The sequence below is a fragment of the Kryptolebias marmoratus genome, linkage group LG3, assembly GCF_001649575.2.
Source record: "Kryptolebias marmoratus isolate JLee-2015 linkage group LG3, ASM164957v2, whole genome shotgun sequence".
Lineage (NCBI taxonomy): Eukaryota > Metazoa > Chordata > Actinopteri > Cyprinodontiformes > Rivulidae > Kryptolebias > Kryptolebias marmoratus.
The window spans coordinates 18,404,488-18,420,733 of NC_051432.1; the positions used below are offsets into that span (position 1 = coordinate 18,404,488).

The following is a 16,246-nucleotide window of genomic DNA, read 5'->3' on the forward strand; positions in this document are numbered from 1 at the left end:
TCCGATCACACCGTTATGTGTACATATTTACACGGTTTGTTTGGCAAATTGTTCTCAGGATGAATTTTATTAAATAAAATCCTCTCTAATCTGCGCAAAATGTGGTTAAACCTTAGAGTCGAATGTTCGTCTGTAATGAGGCAACAGGGTTTCTTTTCCATCTCAACGTGTAGAAATAACACAAAATGACATTAGGACAGTATATTTTTTAACAATCTTTGTAAACAATATATGCCTCGAAGTAATGGAGTTAAGCAACTTTCTGATCTGCTTGCTTTCAAAAAAAAGTGTTTTGTCTGTTCCAAGTACCCACATAGTCTCCATAGAGAAGCTGAAGTCGGGTGAGGAAGAGGTTAATGAGACAATACAAGGGTTAATTGGGTTTAAAGAGAGCGGCTCTTTAAAAAGATTGCAGCTGCAGCTTCACCAGCTGAAGTAGAGAATGCCAAGAAAATATTAGTTTTGTTCCCAAAGGGCTTTACTGGAAAAGGTGAGACAAATTTAATCATGTGGATGTTGACTACAACAGATGTTTAAAAATGCTTCCACAAAGGTAAAGGTTTAAGGCTGGTTTAGATTTAATGTACCTGAGGTCAGTAGACTCCATTAAATGTGGACGTCTAATGGAGATGGTCTGATTTTTTTGGAGCGTTAACGTTACGCTGTGTGAAGCTTAATCATCAGCAGGAAACACACTTTGTTGTATTTAGAGGCAGAGTTGTAAAGGTAGAATATTTAAAGAATCTTTAAGGGTAAGCATGGGAGAAATGTTTTTATTTGTTCCAGTAATGAGATGGGCTTCAGTGTTTGGAACCAACCAGTGCCAGTGGAGTTGAGCCAAAAAGGGATCTGAGTAAAGTGCTTTCCAGCAGTCAGTGCAAGTCTGCATTTGAGTCAGCAGCTCAAATACATGATCTAAGGTTTTTAGATTCCCTTAAGCTGGAAAGATCAAGAGTGAGCAACATGTTTGACTTGATCATCAACTGAAGATGTAATCAAACAGAAATCCTGGCTGTAGTGTTTTATTTATTTTTGCTAGATAGCTAAGATTCCAACCAATAAGGAAACAATGATCTGACTTATCTTTGAATTTATGGAAATGTTGGGCCATCCTTGATTTAATTTCACAAAGCTCACCAACAGGAATCATGTAACTGGAAAACAAGAGGATCCCAAGGAGTGATCCCAGAGGTGCGCCACAACATAGTTGAACCTCTGAAGACATAATTATTAAAAATCACAGCAACGTTTATTTTTATGAAGATGTTCTAACGAGAAATGAAACTATGAAATTTTAACTCCTTGTGTGTAAAAGTGACTGAGTGATAGCTGTTTTGTGATTGCTGAGGTTGATTATTATCAGTTGTAGTTGTCTACATAAAACAAGGCCATTGGAAGTGGGGGTGCTGAGGATGCTACAGCACCCCCTTGGTGGATGCCAGAGGAAATTCATGTCTAAACAGTTTAAAATATAATGGAAAAACCCAGACTAAAACAGGTTTATTAGTGCATCATATGTCTGAATTCTAATATTTTCATATTAACCATTATCATCCAACGTTTACTAAGTGTTTCATTAAAATCTGTGCAGTGTTTCAGGTGATATTTTGCTAACAGACATAGGGTTGACTTCACCAGTTTGAAGATCTCGTGCGATCTGTATGCAATGGGGACGACTCTCAGCTACTACCACACCAAGTCTTGGCTCAGTGTATGTGAAGCTGACTGATTTGTAGCCAGCTAAAATTGATTGATTATCTGCGGCGGCCATCTTGGTTCAGGTTGGTTCCAAAAGTTATTCAGTGGCAGATGTATATCCAATGATTTGCTGGTTTTGGTCAAATCTGTCCAGTAGTTCCTGAGATAATTTGCAGACAAACACAGAGGCAGTTACATCAGATCTGTTCTGTGAGCTCAGGCAGGTTTTTGTGACCCCTCCCTGTGTGGGCTGGAGGCGGACCCTGGTCCCCTCTCCTCCCTGCAGTCTGCAGTAAATCCAGCAGACTGCAGTCTCCAGTCTCCAGTCTCCATCGCACCGCTGCGCCCTGCGCTCCCCTGCCAGGTGGGAAGGATCCACGGACAGGACCGCCACCATGTAAGTCATCCAGACCTTAATGAGGTCCGTGTAATCTGCACGACTTTCATTCGGTGCCACCTTCATTCAGAGTTATTTTTATTTATATTTATTATTAATAATAATATTATTATGCGTAATTTTCTCGATCGTCTTCATTATTTGCTCCAAATTGTTTCACAGGCTGCCTCTGACTTGAGCAAACAGCAGAGAGCGCAGATTGGTAACTAACCTGCTCAGGTAAAACTAGGCTGAGATCTGAGGCTGGAAATAAAAACGAACCCCTCCGTTTTTAGTTGGGGTTTTTATTTTCAGCGCTGACCTCAAAACGCCTTTGGACCGAGAGAAAAGGAGTGATGCAGCAGATTTCTGCCTCCCTCCCTCCCTCTCTCCCTCTCTCTCACCTCTGTGCGTCGCAGGAAAACGTGTCCCGTTTCATCTCTGCAGTGATGAAACCGAGCCCTGAATGCAGCATCCTCTCCTTCAGACAGCCTGAAGCCCAGCATTTCTGTACATTTGCGTGTTTTGTTCAGGACTGGGTGGCCATCTTTTGTCCTCCATCAGACCTCTAACTTCATCAGTCGCTCCTTATTTCCATGCTTTTTTTTTTCCTAAAGTGATGTTTAAAAGAAGATGTGTGATTCCTTTGTCTTTCCTCAGGGCTCTCGTCTCAGTTTTAGCTGTTTTGGCCCTGGTGGTTTCAGCTGAAGCTCGTGTTGGGTACGTTTAATGTTGCAAGTTGATGGACATAAAATAAAGGAAAAGAAAACAAATCTAGCATGCATTTAATTTCAGCTTTCATTGGGTTTTAGCATGATTTTACAACAGTTATTTAAATTGTGTTCAGCTCTCCCTGCAGGGATTTTATTTTTTCCTTTCAGTAAAAACACTTTGGTAATGCAGCAAATTTGACAAACAATATAGACTATGATGCCCTGCTACAATAAATCTATTGAAAAATCTTCCTCTAATTATTCTAATGTTTCCATTATTCTGATACGCTTGTTTCAGATCAGTATTCTTTGATAGATTCCCTTTAAAGCTGTAATCAGCACTGATTCAAGTCTTTTTACTTCAGCGAACAAACAGATGGTCTGCAACCTAAATGTATGACCAAAAACAAATCATCCTCAGCTGTAGTTAATGCTACATCACTGCCTCAGGTTGCCTGCTTGTTAAATGTCCAATTAATTCAGGACTGAGGTCAGGGTTTCACAAAAAACAGGAGTTTGTCTGTTTTATTTTTTCCACTAAACCAGGAGAATTTGTACAGATCTGTTTTGTGCATAATGCGCTTGTAGCGGCTGCTGCCGCATCTTCAGTTTCCTGTTTGGTAATTGATTAAGTATGTACAGGCATGGCCAAGACTGGCCAATTAAAATGGGTCTTTAGTCTTAATGAGAAGTAAAATGATTTTGTTGTTGTTTTTGCAGACCGAGTACAAACACCAGCTTCTGCTCCGAGTCTAAGGAGTGTCTGGAGTACGAGCTGGTCTGTAAAACAGACGAGTATGAAGTGAGTCTAAACTTAAGAAGGAAAAAAAAAGACCCAGCTCAGATCCAGACCCACTGAGTTTTAATCTGTTATGGACGTGTGTGTGTTCAGGTGCGACACTACAGCCCCACCTGCTGGGTGTCGACTGATGCTGAGGCGTATTTCATGGGGGTGGGTGCAGCCATGGCTTTCAGGAGACTTTTCCAGTACATTACTGGAGCAAATGAAGCAGGTAAAGGATGCATGAGGACGGGAGGAATCTGCTGTGTGTGTGTTTGTTGTTGTTTATTTCATTGTGTGTGTCGTGGGCAGGTGTTCAGATGGAGATGACCGCCCCCGTCCTGGTTAAGGTCCCGGAGGAAACCAAGATGTGGGAGCCAGCAGTCTACACACTCAGCTTCCCTCTGCCGGCAGCCTATCAGGACATACCGCCAGCGCCCACTAACGACAAGGTGAGTCAGCAGGTGGTGGGGCAGAGTTTTAAATGCAGGGTGCTGCAGTTTCTCTGCAGATGGAGAGCTACAGTCTCATCGGTAATGAGGTCAAATTCTGTGCACCTCAGAGGATCTGTGTGTAACTCGATCAGTGACTTTGGCATTAAGATTGATACGGAGCTCTGCTGCATGTTGAATCCAGAACTTCTCTGGGGTAGAGCTGCTTCAGTTTTACCATAAATCATCATATATTTTTACACAACTTAGGGGTTTTGTTTTAGATTAAATTCAAGTGTTTCTTAGCTTCATCTTCTGCTTAAATAAGCAGGTTTTCATGTTTACTTTGTGCTGTTGTTGCCTCAGCAATGGACCTTTCTGCAGTTTTATCTGATATTTTGCCTGCGTTGACTCCACAGCTGTATTTTACCGAGACGCCGGAGATGGACGTGTACGTGAGGAGCTACGGAGGCTGGATGCTGTCTGTCACCTCCAGGCTTCACGCTCACATGCTGACAAAAGAACTGGAGAGAGTGCGAGCTTCCTACAACCACAGCTATCACTATGGAGTCGGTTATGACAGGTGGGACACACATCCACTTACCCACTGATTAAAGATTTTTATTTTTTGTTTTTATATCTGAGTTGGCATTTTTCTCTTCTTTTACCCAGTGTTTCCCTCACTGCTGTAAAAACTTTTGGTTTTGTCTCAAAACATCATATCTCCTACATGAAACACTGATTTTTCAGTCTTCTGCTGCTCATATTTAAGAATTTCTAGACTAGCTTACTTTTTAGTAGATTTTTTTTGTTGTTGTTGTTTTTGTCTCTCTTGAAAGTGCTGTCAAGGAGTGACAGACACAGATGTGTGGTTACCATGGTGACATTAATGAGCCATTGGTAGCAGCTTCAACATTAATTTTGATCTTAGCTGTTTTTGACACTTTTATTTTCCCTTAGCTGTAGGTTATTCCAAGGCTGATGTTGGTGGTTTGGGCAGTTATCTCCGCTGGAGTCTTTCAGATATTTTCTGGTCTTTCTGACGCTCTTGTGTTTGTGTGTGCAGTCCCCTGAAGCTACTGGACAGGCATAATGAGGTTTGGTACGTGGCCGTGGGGGAGCCGGTCTGCACAGACCCACAGGAACCGACTCCTGCGCACACGCCCCGTCCGACTCCCACCGACCTGTCCGCAGACTCCCCATCTGACCCCCTCCCGCTCATGCTCTCTGATTCGCCCTCACTCCTTCCTTCCAACCTGTCCTCAAATGCAACATCCAACTCCTCTTCGCTGCTGCCGTCTGACGGACCTGTCAGTCTGACGGACCCCCCACCTGTAACGCCAGCCAACATTTCATCTGATCTGCCCGCTGACCCTACTGCGGTCAGCCACCCTCCTCCCTCCGCCCCGACCTCGCTGGACCCGGCGACCAACTCCTCGGAGCCCGTCTTCGTGAGCCCGTCACTGGAGCCGCAGCACGATGCTGGCGTGTGGAACAGCACAGCTCTCAGCTCCGTGGACACACAAGCTGAACATCACACCGAGGTTGAGACGGATGAAGTCCATTAGCAACAGTCTGATTGTATAACTCCAGGTATATCAGCATGGATTAGTGGTAGAAATGAAACAGTGAAGGTGTAACAGACGGTGTTTTTTAGACAGAAATGATGCACTCTTCATCCATATCTCTCTTTTTCTGTGTGTTACACCAACTCCTCCCTATGGCACGTTGTGTTGCTTAAAGTGATAGCTCAGAATTTTGCTGTGAGCTTCTAAGAAAATGTTATGGACAAATAATATATTGCCGGTTGTACAGCAGCTCATTGATCAGCCTCATCTTGGAAGAATACAATCAGGGCCCAGGCTGAAGTGGATTTTTGTGTTTTGGTTAAGGGATATGGAAACTTAACTGAACTGTTACTTTACTTAACTGAATCTCCACTTCTTGTTCCTCTTTATTCACACTCAGTTTAAAGAAATAGTTTGTTTTCTAACTGGATTGATGAGCTAATGGTAATTTTGAGAAAAGCCCAGGATTGTTGCCGTTTTATTTATTTATTTATTTATTTTGCTTTAATCTCAAATATTTTATAGCAGTTGTTGTGAAAGCTTTCATACAATCATCAATTTTACATTAGATGGTTGTTTACATATGATTCTATGGTTAGCTGCAGCTAGCTGTAGCACTTCCTATGCAGTCTGGGACATTTTCTGCATGTTTCGTAATATTTCTGCTGAAGTAACTGTGTACTGTAAAGGCTTATAAAATAGTGTTCGCATAAATCTTTGAGACTGGAGTCGTCGGCAATCCACTTCGGCCTCGGCCCGGTTCAGACTAGCCATCGCCTTGTCAGTCCAGTCAGAATTAAGTTATTTCTCCAGACTGAGGTTGCTCAAAGAGCTGCTCGACACAGGTAACAGAAATGATTTATGACCCTTCCACAGACGCTCCGTGAAGCGTCCAAGTTCTGCTACAACTTTACAGCCGCAGCCTCCAGCATCACCAAACATATGTGCTTCCTCTTCATCACCCTGAGGTTATAAAAACCGCTGCATCTTACTGCTGACTGAGCTGTGTTATACAGTATGTGTTAGTTTAAAAGTTAGGGTTTACATTTATTGTGTCGATAACTGAAGCTGCAGCTGCTGACAGCAGTTTATCCTACAAAACTGTTCGGACCGCAGCATAAATCTGTGTAATTGATAAATATAATGCAGGAACTAACTACAATATATCAGAAGAAAGTGGACTTTACTTGTGTCATCAGAGCTTACTGAAGCTTTCTGTCTAGCTCTAACTTTCTCTAAGCTTTATTAGTTAATTTAATAATATTGTGCTTCACGTGTAGCAACCTATCGGCATGTTCAGTGGGATCTTTGCTGCAACGTTAAACCTTAATACTGACTGTAAAACTTTCCAAATAACCTTTAATGCTCTTTTTTTCCCCCATTATAAGCGACAGTGTTTAAAAATATCAGCTGGACTGGCTGATTTTTTTGCCTAATGTTGCTTTAATTAGATTTTAAGCAGTGTTAGCTGAGACAAAGGTTATCAATAAGATAAATACAAATAAGTTAATGTTTGATCTTTTAAAACTCTGTCAAAATGAATTAAAGCAATAACTATTCTAGCACCTTTTAATGTTGACCTGACACACACGGTACTTAAATAAGAGGAATTAAATAGACTGTTCTTCCTTTTAATGTCAACCAGAACATTTTGGGCCTTTTAACCAGACTCTTTGGTGTTCAGACGTGATTTTTGAAGTTTCACGCTCATCTTCTCAGCTCCAGTCTTCCGAAGCACAGCTGGCTGTCAGTATTCACACCGGTGGAACATCTTCATAAAGCCTGTGGAGGTTTTCATTGATAGAGTTGCTGTAGAGAAAAACTGATCAACCTTTGCTTCCCTTTTTTTTCCTGTCTTCCTATTATCGCTTTTAGGATGCGACATAAGGGATGAGATGTGGAGTTTTGTTTATTTCCACAGTAGAGAAATTGTAAAATGATGCTTTGAGGAGAAAGAAAAGTGTTTTGTGGGCTTCAACAAAATAAAAGTTGTAGAAAGAAATGTTACATTTTTACAAAACTGTGTTTATCTTCAAAATAGTCTGTAAAAGTTACCTTTATCTAGAACTTACGCACAGAAAACAATAAGAAATTAAATGTACTCTGCTTCCTGTGAAATCCTTTCTGCTCACACCTTAACACAATGTTCACGTTTCCTAAACTAAATTTTTAGATTTCCATTGGCATTGTTCTCCAAGCGCTCCACAAACTGTGTAATCCTTCGCTGTATTTCGGACTGCACCAAAGATCCCAAAGAATCACACCTTATCACATTAATGCAATAAGAAATGTATGTTAATAAGAACACTCTGTACCAATCCATCTCAGAGCTGCATACTGAATGTTCTGAAAAAAAAAGCAAAATAAAAACACAAACTCTTGTTGAACACTTGTTGGTTATTGATGGTTTTTGACTTAATTTATATGACAGGTAATGTTTACGGATCTAACCACGTTCAGCCTCCTGCTGATAGTGATGTGTTCCAGATTTCTGTCCACTTTCAGGCTTCAGGATGTGCACCTGCCAAACTGAGGCACATTGTGTAAATATCCTACACAACAGCAATGTTCAAATATTCAATTTTATCAGAGTCAAGAAGCACAGAGGCACAGTTCTCATCTTTAGCCCTGAAGTAACCAATAACACTCAGCTCTGTTTGCTCCCACTGAACCCTCACTCATCCTCAGCTGGAGAAATTGTCCCAAATTTCACGAGCCATATCCCCCATATCAACAACCTCTACTGCGTGTCCTGTTAGTTAGGCAGCAAAATCTGTGAATATATGTTTTGATTGATTGCTTTAGTTATTTACAAGGCATAAAAGTAATTTTTCATCCCTTCCATCTTTAGATGATGCATGCAATTTGTCTGCCACCTCCCCAAAATCTTTATTTTCTCTTAGTGTGAAATGTATTGCATGTATCTGTATTTCTGTATTTGATTCTGTACCTGATTGTTGTTTCTGTGTTGTAAAGCTCTTTGAATCGAATTGTTGCTGAAAAGTGCTATATACATAAATTTCATTTCACTTCACTTCAAAACAAAACATTAAATATAAGAAAGAGGCAAAAAGTAAGCTTGATGTCACAGGTCCCTCAGCATATGCTTTTAGTTTATTTTATTAAAAAAAATGTTGCAGTTGGCATCTAACATTCACATATTATCAGTTTCATCAAATCACACGTTTTCACTGTGATATAGATATAGAAATAAGCTTATCCAACATACAGTAAGGAACCATTCATGCTGTTCTAGAAGCACTGAGATTCAGTAATATCCAAAAATCCCCCACGAAAAAAACAAAATCAAAAACAAACTGTATATCTCTGAATCACATGTTTATGGCTGTTTTTCATTTTGCAAAACTCTTGTGCTTTCATCCATCCACACACTGACAGCTACTGATAATGAACATAAGAACTAAAAGTTCAGTCAGTCAATCTTACTCGAAGACTTGAAGGCATTTTATTTTATTTCATTTTTTTTCCTTTCGTTTGGCTTCATGTTTAAAACAGCTTTTGGGCTGAGACACTTCAGTCCGTAGAAACATAGAAAGACAGACGACTGTTCGGTCTGCGAATGTCAGTGTGACTCAATAATGTTTATTTTCTTTGAAAGAAAAGCTAACGTTTGTACTTCAAACAATTAAAGTATACTGGAAGTATGCAACGTTTTAGAAGTGACTAACTTGTGCAATGGACGATTAAAAGAAATCTTCCTCTGTTCTCTGAAAGTTGTGCAGGGGGGGATTTTTCATGAACATAAAGGGACTCATTTTCTTTTTTCTATTTCTAGAAAAGTCAAAGGGCCCATCTCTGTGCACATAAAAGTTATGTTTTGTGTTTGTATCTGTTTAATTTTCACTGTAATTACACTCCTCCTGACTTGGAATTGGCTGCCTTCTTAGTAATGCTTGCTCTCCTACTTCCTCCTCCTCCTGATCCTCCTCCTCCTTGCCAAAGATGGCTGGGGAGGGTGAAAGCGTCTACGCTCATGCCCAGGGTTTTGGACGGGATGGAGCTGAACTGCTTCCTGTCTGAGCTGTATTTGTACATGGTTTCCACCTGGGTGGGGCTAACCGTCCGCGGGCCCACCCCCACCAGCCGTACGAGCTCCTGAGAGTCGGGGTTCGTGGTGTAAACGCCTCTGAACTGACAGCTGGAATCACGGAAGAGAATAAGGAAATGGTTTGCAGAACTCTTCTCCATTTCCTGAGCAAAAAGAAGACAAAAAAAAACCTTATTTGGTTGCATCATCTGCAGTCGTCAAAAATAAGTGGGTTTTCTTGGTGCTGACAAGGCTTACCTCAACTATCTTGTTCTTCTGTGGTTCGTTGACCTTTCCGGCGAGGCAGCAGCGTGACAGAGCGTTGTGAATGATAAACTTGTTGGACTTGAAGCTTGGTTCTTTGAAGAGCTTCGGACCTGAAAATGCAAATGCAGGCAGGGTCGTCGTCCCAAACTACACAGGAAACACGTGAGCCTGCAGGTAAATCTCCATTTTTTACGTCTCTGTTTTTAGACGTACCTGTGTATTCTGGGGCAGGTGAGGTCCCATTGGACCCAGAATCCCAGTCCTTGTCTCCGTTCTGATTGGTCGATTTGTTAGGCGTCAAACATCGTGAGGGTGAATTCACACGGCTGTTACAGAGAAACCAAACGAGGATCTAATAAAAAGTTCTCACCGTATCACATTTCACAACAAACTGTAAATAGGCTGCTCTTTAGCCTTGTTTTTTACATGAAAGTGACCTTTTACTTTTTTTTTTTTTAAAGCCAGCTTACCTCTGAGGTTTTTTTGTGGGATCACCACCGTTGTTTCCTGCTTCGTTTGTGGCTGCAAGGTTCAGTGAGGAGTGGGAGTAGACTTTTGTCAGCTTAGAGCCTAAAGAAACAAAGGGTAAAACATGAAAACAGATTATTCAAAGCAGTAATGTACTAATACTTTTACTCTAGTTTTTTCTACTCGTTTTTTACCCGTCGCTCCCTTGGCTGGACTCAGAGACAGCTTTGTTTCCTCCCTAGTCATGCTGCGAGGCCGCAAGCGAGTTTTCTTAGTCGACGACCGGCCTTGGTTGGTGGGTTTCTGCTTCAGGACTTTGTCCAGGTCCTCCATGAGTCTGAGCTGCTGCCGTCGCATGTACTCCCCTCGTGTGAAGTCCCCGCGTCGACCGGGAGTGGCCGGGGGTGTGGGGGAAGGGGACGTTGTGCCTGCAGGGGGGGTGTTGGAAGGAGATGCCAGTCTTCTTTCAGAGGATGATGGTCTGAAAAAAAGAAACAGAGGTTATTGGGTTTCTTTTATACTTTGTTGGCTTGGCTTTTGTTTTAAAACTGACCAAAAAAAAAAGAAAATTTAGGTGCAAAGTTTATTGTAGGAGAGCAACCTTTCAAAATTGCAAAACACATTTAGAACTATTGCTTTTTCACTTATTCATTAATGAACTACCTGAAAGTTGTAAAGATGCTCAGTCCCAAAAGTATGCAGATGATGTTAGCCTATATGTATCATCAAAGACTCCTCAACAGGCCACAGAGTTATCGAACATGCATTTGCTCAAAGACATATATATATCTTTGTACCAAAATTGTTTCAGTGAGTTTTACAATCAGGCATAAAGCCTGTGATGACTTTTCTGTTGTCACATATCAGAAAGAAATCCAAAATGTTGATAAGATCAAGAATTAAATCCTACATGAGATCATATTTGTATAATTTGATGGGTGTACCTTTATCATTGCTTTACTGTTAGTTTTACTTTAATTTTTAAAAGTTTAGTTTTTGTTAAAGCCTAATCATAGACCGGGTCTCTAAATTAAATATTGGCTTGAAATTACTTGTACAAATTAATGATTACATGTTAAAACAATAAAAAACAGTTTTTGTTTTGTCCCTAATTAAATCAACCAAACTGAATGAACGAAAAGCTGTAAGTCTTCATTTTGTGCACCCGGCGATGAAACATGTTACCTGTTTTCCCTCTCTTGCTCATGCCACTGTCTCCTCTTCTTCAGCTCCTCCGTCCTTTTCTGCTGCCTTTCCAACAGCAGAGCTTTACGCTGCGCCATCTCTCCTTCACTATGTCCGTCCTCCTGGGAACGCAAACACACCATCACTCACACAGCGTACAAGGAAGTCTGACAGTGCAAAAACACAACTGCTTTCTTTTTTCTTTTTCTTTTTTTTAGAAAACACAAAACTTTCTCCAGCACTAACCTTAAAGAAGAATCCAATTCCTCCTCTCTTCTCCCCACTGGCCTCAACTGTCTCAGTACAGGTTGCGTGTCGTTCTGTTGGTCCAGTTTGTGGTTCCGGTTCATCCCCGGTTTCTGTAGCCAGATTCAATTGTTGGATCAGATCCAGGCTGTCTGCAGTGAGTCCTCTAACAGCCTCCGCAGCAGATTCTGTGTGGTCACTCATCGAGTCGGAGGAAAACTCCTGCCCCTCGTCGGTTGGTTCGTCACTTCCCCCCTCCACCCCTCCAGCAGAAGATAAAGACACTTCAATCAGGCTGCAGGGCTTCCCTGCTCCTCCTCCTCCCACTCCTTCTCCTCCTACGCTGAACACAGCAGACAGGGACAACGTGTCGCTCTCAAACGAGCACTCAGAAGGAGCTCCTGAGCTGCTGCCTCCAGCGGCCCTCTGCCTCTCCTGTCTGGACGGTGGTAAGACTGGCAGCGCTCCCACCGCCTCTGCATCCTCTTGCTCCAGCTCCAGGCTGAACTGGGTGGGCGTCTCGCTCGAGCCCGTGTCTGAGGTGTTCTCTTCAGGCTGCTGTGGCTGCTGCGGCTGCTGGTTAGGCTGGAGCGACTCCTGAGGAGTCTGAGGTTCACCGATACGGAAGGAGGAGGTCGTCTGGACCTGACACTTGCTGGGGGACACGCGGCGCAGGTGGGGGAGTGTGTCCACATTGTGGGTGGGTGTCAAGAGACGATTGAGCGTAGGGAATTTGAGCTCAGAGGGCCGTGGGTGGGGCTGGTGCTGGGAGCGATGGTTGTTTTTGGGACTGCGAGGAGTGGAGGAAGAGTGGATTTTGGTTCGAGGAGCGGGGCACGAGGAGGACATGCTGGTTTTGGGGGAGGTGGACGAGGAGGGAACGTGAGTGCGTCGTGATGGGGAAGAAGTGGCAGGAGGGCTGGGCCCACCAGGAATCATCCAAGCCTTACTGGTGCTCCTGATAGGAGTCTTCGTCGGGGTTCTTGGTGGGGTCTTTGTTGGGGTGCGAGGAGGGGTTTTGGTTCTTGGCTCAGGTTTTGGACTGTTTCTAGGTGTGTTTCTGGGTCTTTGGTTGCTCAGGAGCTGCTGTTGCTGTTCTGTCAGTTTCTGCATGTCCTTCTGAAGCGACTGAAGAGCTTCGCTCAGTTTCTGCACCACCTCATTGTACTCCACTATGACAGCCTCACCTCCTCTCTCTGCTCCTTTAGCCTTCTCCCCTTCTTTCTTGCTGTCGATGGAGAATGTGACCTGCTTCTCTAACCGAGGAGGGCTGGAAACAGATGGCTTCTCTTTCTCCGTTTCTTTTTCCTCTTTCTCCTCCTCCTGTTTCAGTTGCTCCTCCATGCGAGTGAGGCGCTCCTCCAGGGTCAGACTATCCTCCTCTGCTCCCTCCACTCCTCCCTCTCCTTGCTCTCTTTTTAGTTGAAGGAAAGCAGTTTTTCCGAGCCTCTGCCTGTGCTTGGCAAAAATGGCTTCAATGCGCTTTTTTTGAGCCTCAATGCTTTTCCGTTTTTCTTCGAGGCGAGCCCCCAGTTCCCAGGCCTCAGAGCTCGGTTCGGGGCCTCCGGGGCCCGGGCTGTCCTGGTGGTGACCAGATGCTGGTGTGGAGGGTGTGTGTGGAGTTCCCGGGGTTGTTGGGGTCGGAGCGGAAGTTGCCTCCTCTCCAGCAGCGGTAGGATGTCTTCGTCGGTTGTCTCGCCGCTCGGCGAAGCTCGTCATGCGTGGACTATTGCTGTTACTGTGGTTTCCCTGGCGACCGTTACTGGGTCGAATATTGCCAGGAGTGTTTCTGGGCAAATCATCCGACGCTTCAGAAGAGTCGATGCTGCCATCTCGTAGAACAGAGTCGTCATCACGTGACATGTCAGAGGGCTGTCTTGATCTCTCCCTCCTGCTTTGCCTGTCAGAATCGCCTACTCCCCCTCCAACCGGTCGGTGGAGGAGTCCCGATCGACAGGGAGTCGAGCTGCTGAGCTGAAATTTGTCTTCTTCAGGGGAGTGCAGAAAGAAACCTGCAGGAGCTCCCTCCGGACGTAACCTAGGCTCTGGCCTGCCTCCTAGCACTCCTCTCCCACTTTTCTCAGCTGTCCTCCCTTTCTTCCGATCTTTGCCGCCGGACATATGAACCACCTGTCTGGCCTCCTCGATGGTCGGCAGCTCTCCCAGCGGAGCCGTTTGTGCATAAGGGCCCCAGGAAGATCGATGCGATGGGGCCGAAGTGCTGACCAGGTGGCTGAGGTCCTCTGGAGGGCTGTATGGGATGCGAGTCATCCCAATGGATGTTGCCGGAGAAGTCAGAGCAGGGATGCCAGTGGTGAGGTTGTCAGTGCTGACGGAGCGAAAGACAGAAGCTATTGGGTTTCCCATGACAATGTCAACATCACTGTCCAGGCCAAATGGGATGCTGAAAGTCACTGCTGACAGAGGACGACTGCAGAAAGATGGGTGACGACATAAAGATGCACAAACAAATGATAACAAAGCAGAGACCACAGAAGCCAAAATAAGAAGATCAACAAATTAAAGCACGAATGCAACACAACATTTATGATCAAAAACGCAAGGTTTGAAACCTACTCACCTGATTTGTTTCTTTGTCCAACTTTTGTTTTCTGTGAAAACAAGATTTAAAAATTATAATGAACTTCTTAATGACATGCAGATGTATATCATTGATGCATTCATCGTACCTGGGGACACCGGGGAGGAGATGGGTACGAAAGGTTGTTTGAAGATGAAAGAAGGAGAACCACTGAAAGAAGAATATGGTTATACAGTACTCTAATCTGTGAAATATGACTGTATTTGTTGTCTGTGCTGCAGCTTTACTGGATTCTATATGATTATTTGTTAAATTAAACAAGGTTTTATCTGGTTTTGTTGAGTTAAAACTTGTAGGGTTTTATTTAAAATCCATCAAGCTTATGAGGACCACCAAAAGGAGAAAGAATGAGTTTTATGGCGCTATTTGAAATAATACAGTTTCACAGCGAATTCGTCATTGGACTCATTTTTACCAAGTCTGACAAAATGATTCTGTGTATTGGAGAACTGGTTGGCCCTAACAGAAAGCTGATACCTGTTGCTGTTCCCACTGACGGGGCTTGTACAGTCAGGCAATCCCGAGGCATCTGAAAGATACAGTATGACACAAGTTTCAGGGTCTGCATCTGTGAAACAAGCCGCTATAAAACGAGAAACGTTAATGAGTTCACGTCACCAACCTGTGAGGTCAATAGGTTGTATTGGCTTGACAAAATCGGGCTTCTTCACCTCAAACCACTCCAGCAGCTCAGCTATGAAGCTCATTATATTCAGCTAAGGAGACGAATGTGTCACCGTGAAGATTTAAAGGAGAACAAAGATTTATGGATTAGGAGGACATATGACTAAAATATTATTTGTGCTGCCATTCAGTGGTTGTTGACTAAATTTTGAACACATAAAAATATACTTTGGCCATCAGTAAATCTGATCAAAGGTCTTTGTGCCTACATGCAGAGCCGGTGGCGCGTAGAGCAGGTCCTCCACAGCGAGCGGGCAGCAGCTCTTTAAGTTGTTCTCACAAAACTCTTTAATCAGCTGCAGGTTGTAGACGCTGTCCGCCACCGACATGGTGTCCTTCAGGCACACATCTGGAACCAGCACAGGAAGAGACATATTTATTGTAACAGCAAATTGCAGATGCTAAGTTTTATGCAAAGGTTTTGAGTCATCTCTTATTTATTTTCCCTTCGCAGGACATTTTCTTTTGATCTTTTAAAGAAGGTTTATTTTTTACCGATTTCTGCTTTTTCAGTCAAGTACCTGACTATTTTCAGAAGAACATTTTTATGTTTGTTCAGCCACTCAACTCGGACTTATGAATTATTCAGGAATAAAAAGGCTTGTAAATTCAACAGATGAAACAGTGTTGTGCTCAAAGGATTTAGCAATTTTAGTACCATTTTAAATAGCATCTTTACGAACTTGCTAACAGCCTTTCACAATGTGTTCCCTTTTCTTTAGTTAAAACTGCTTGCATAAAAACACCAAAGATAACATAGGCAGTATTTTAGCTCCAACAAGATGATTCCTGAAGAGATATATGCTGAAAACACATCACACAGTCAAAGGTCAACTGAAGGATGATGCATCTGTCTGGTGTGTGTAAAGTTTTAACTAGATTTCTTTTTTCTTTTTTTTGAAAAGACGTGACTTTCAGATACTGTTCATCTGCTGTAGACAGATTTTTAGGTTAATCCATCCTGCAATAATTGCTGTCATGATCAGGTACAAAAACTGGACAGAAAATGAGTGAAAAAGCAACTAAAGTCATGAGAAAAACTTTGAAATCAAAGATGTGATGACCCTGTCAGGTGACTGAGTGAGCTGCTGCAGGTAGTTATTGGGAACACCTGATTGGCTGATTTAGTCTGAAATAAAAGGGAAAGGTGTTGTGTGGCAGGGGGGGGCATTAGGACTA

The 16,246-nt window shown here is 43.1% G+C and overlaps 2 protein-coding genes across 6 annotated transcripts in view; one reads left to right on the top strand and one right to left on the bottom strand.

Annotated features, from left to right (window-relative positions):
- Positions 1-1,965: 1,965 nt before the first annotated feature.
- soul5l (heme-binding protein soul5, like) lies at positions 1,966-7,925 on the top strand. 2 transcript variants are annotated; one of them, XM_017405760.3, is made up of 7 exons: positions 1,966-2,095; positions 2,735-2,794; positions 3,508-3,589; positions 3,680-3,800; positions 3,881-4,020; positions 4,419-4,582; positions 5,066-7,925. In XM_017405760.3, coding segments are annotated over exons 1-7 (1,071 nt in total). In that variant the 5' UTR covers positions 1,966-2,093; the 3' UTR covers positions 5,568-7,925. The 2 variants fall into 2 exon arrangements, with proteins under 2 accessions (XP_017261249.1, XP_024859597.1); XM_025003829.2 differs by lacking the exons at positions 1,966-2,095; positions 2,735-2,794 and adding an exon at positions 3,301-3,419.
- Positions 7,926-9,046: 1,121 nt separating this feature from the next.
- LOC108229982 (calmodulin-regulated spectrin-associated protein 3) overlaps positions 9,047-16,246 on the bottom strand; it is an 18,417-nt gene continuing 11,217 nt past the window's right edge. For 3 of the 4 annotated variants that reach the window (XM_017405725.3, XM_017405742.3, XM_017405734.3), the window contains 12 exons: positions 15,277-15,416; positions 15,006-15,099; positions 14,861-14,912; positions 14,472-14,533; positions 14,363-14,393; positions 11,782-14,212; positions 11,536-11,657; positions 10,545-10,831; positions 10,353-10,452; positions 10,096-10,208; positions 9,874-9,992; positions 9,047-9,779 (listed from right to left, as the gene is read on the bottom strand). In XM_017405725.3, the coding sequence (XP_017261214.1) occupies positions 9,438-9,779; positions 9,874-9,992; positions 10,096-10,208; positions 10,353-10,452; positions 10,545-10,831; positions 11,536-11,657; positions 11,782-14,212; positions 14,363-14,393; positions 14,472-14,533; positions 14,861-14,912; positions 15,006-15,099; positions 15,277-15,416 (3,893 nt within the window). In that variant the 3' untranslated portion in view covers positions 9,047-9,437. The remainder of the gene's footprint in view (positions 9,780-9,873; positions 9,993-10,095; positions 10,209-10,352; positions 10,453-10,544; positions 10,832-11,535; positions 11,658-11,781; positions 14,213-14,362; positions 14,394-14,471; positions 14,534-14,860; positions 14,913-15,005; positions 15,100-15,276; positions 15,417-16,246) is intronic. The other variant, XM_017405750.3, reaches the window with a different exon arrangement.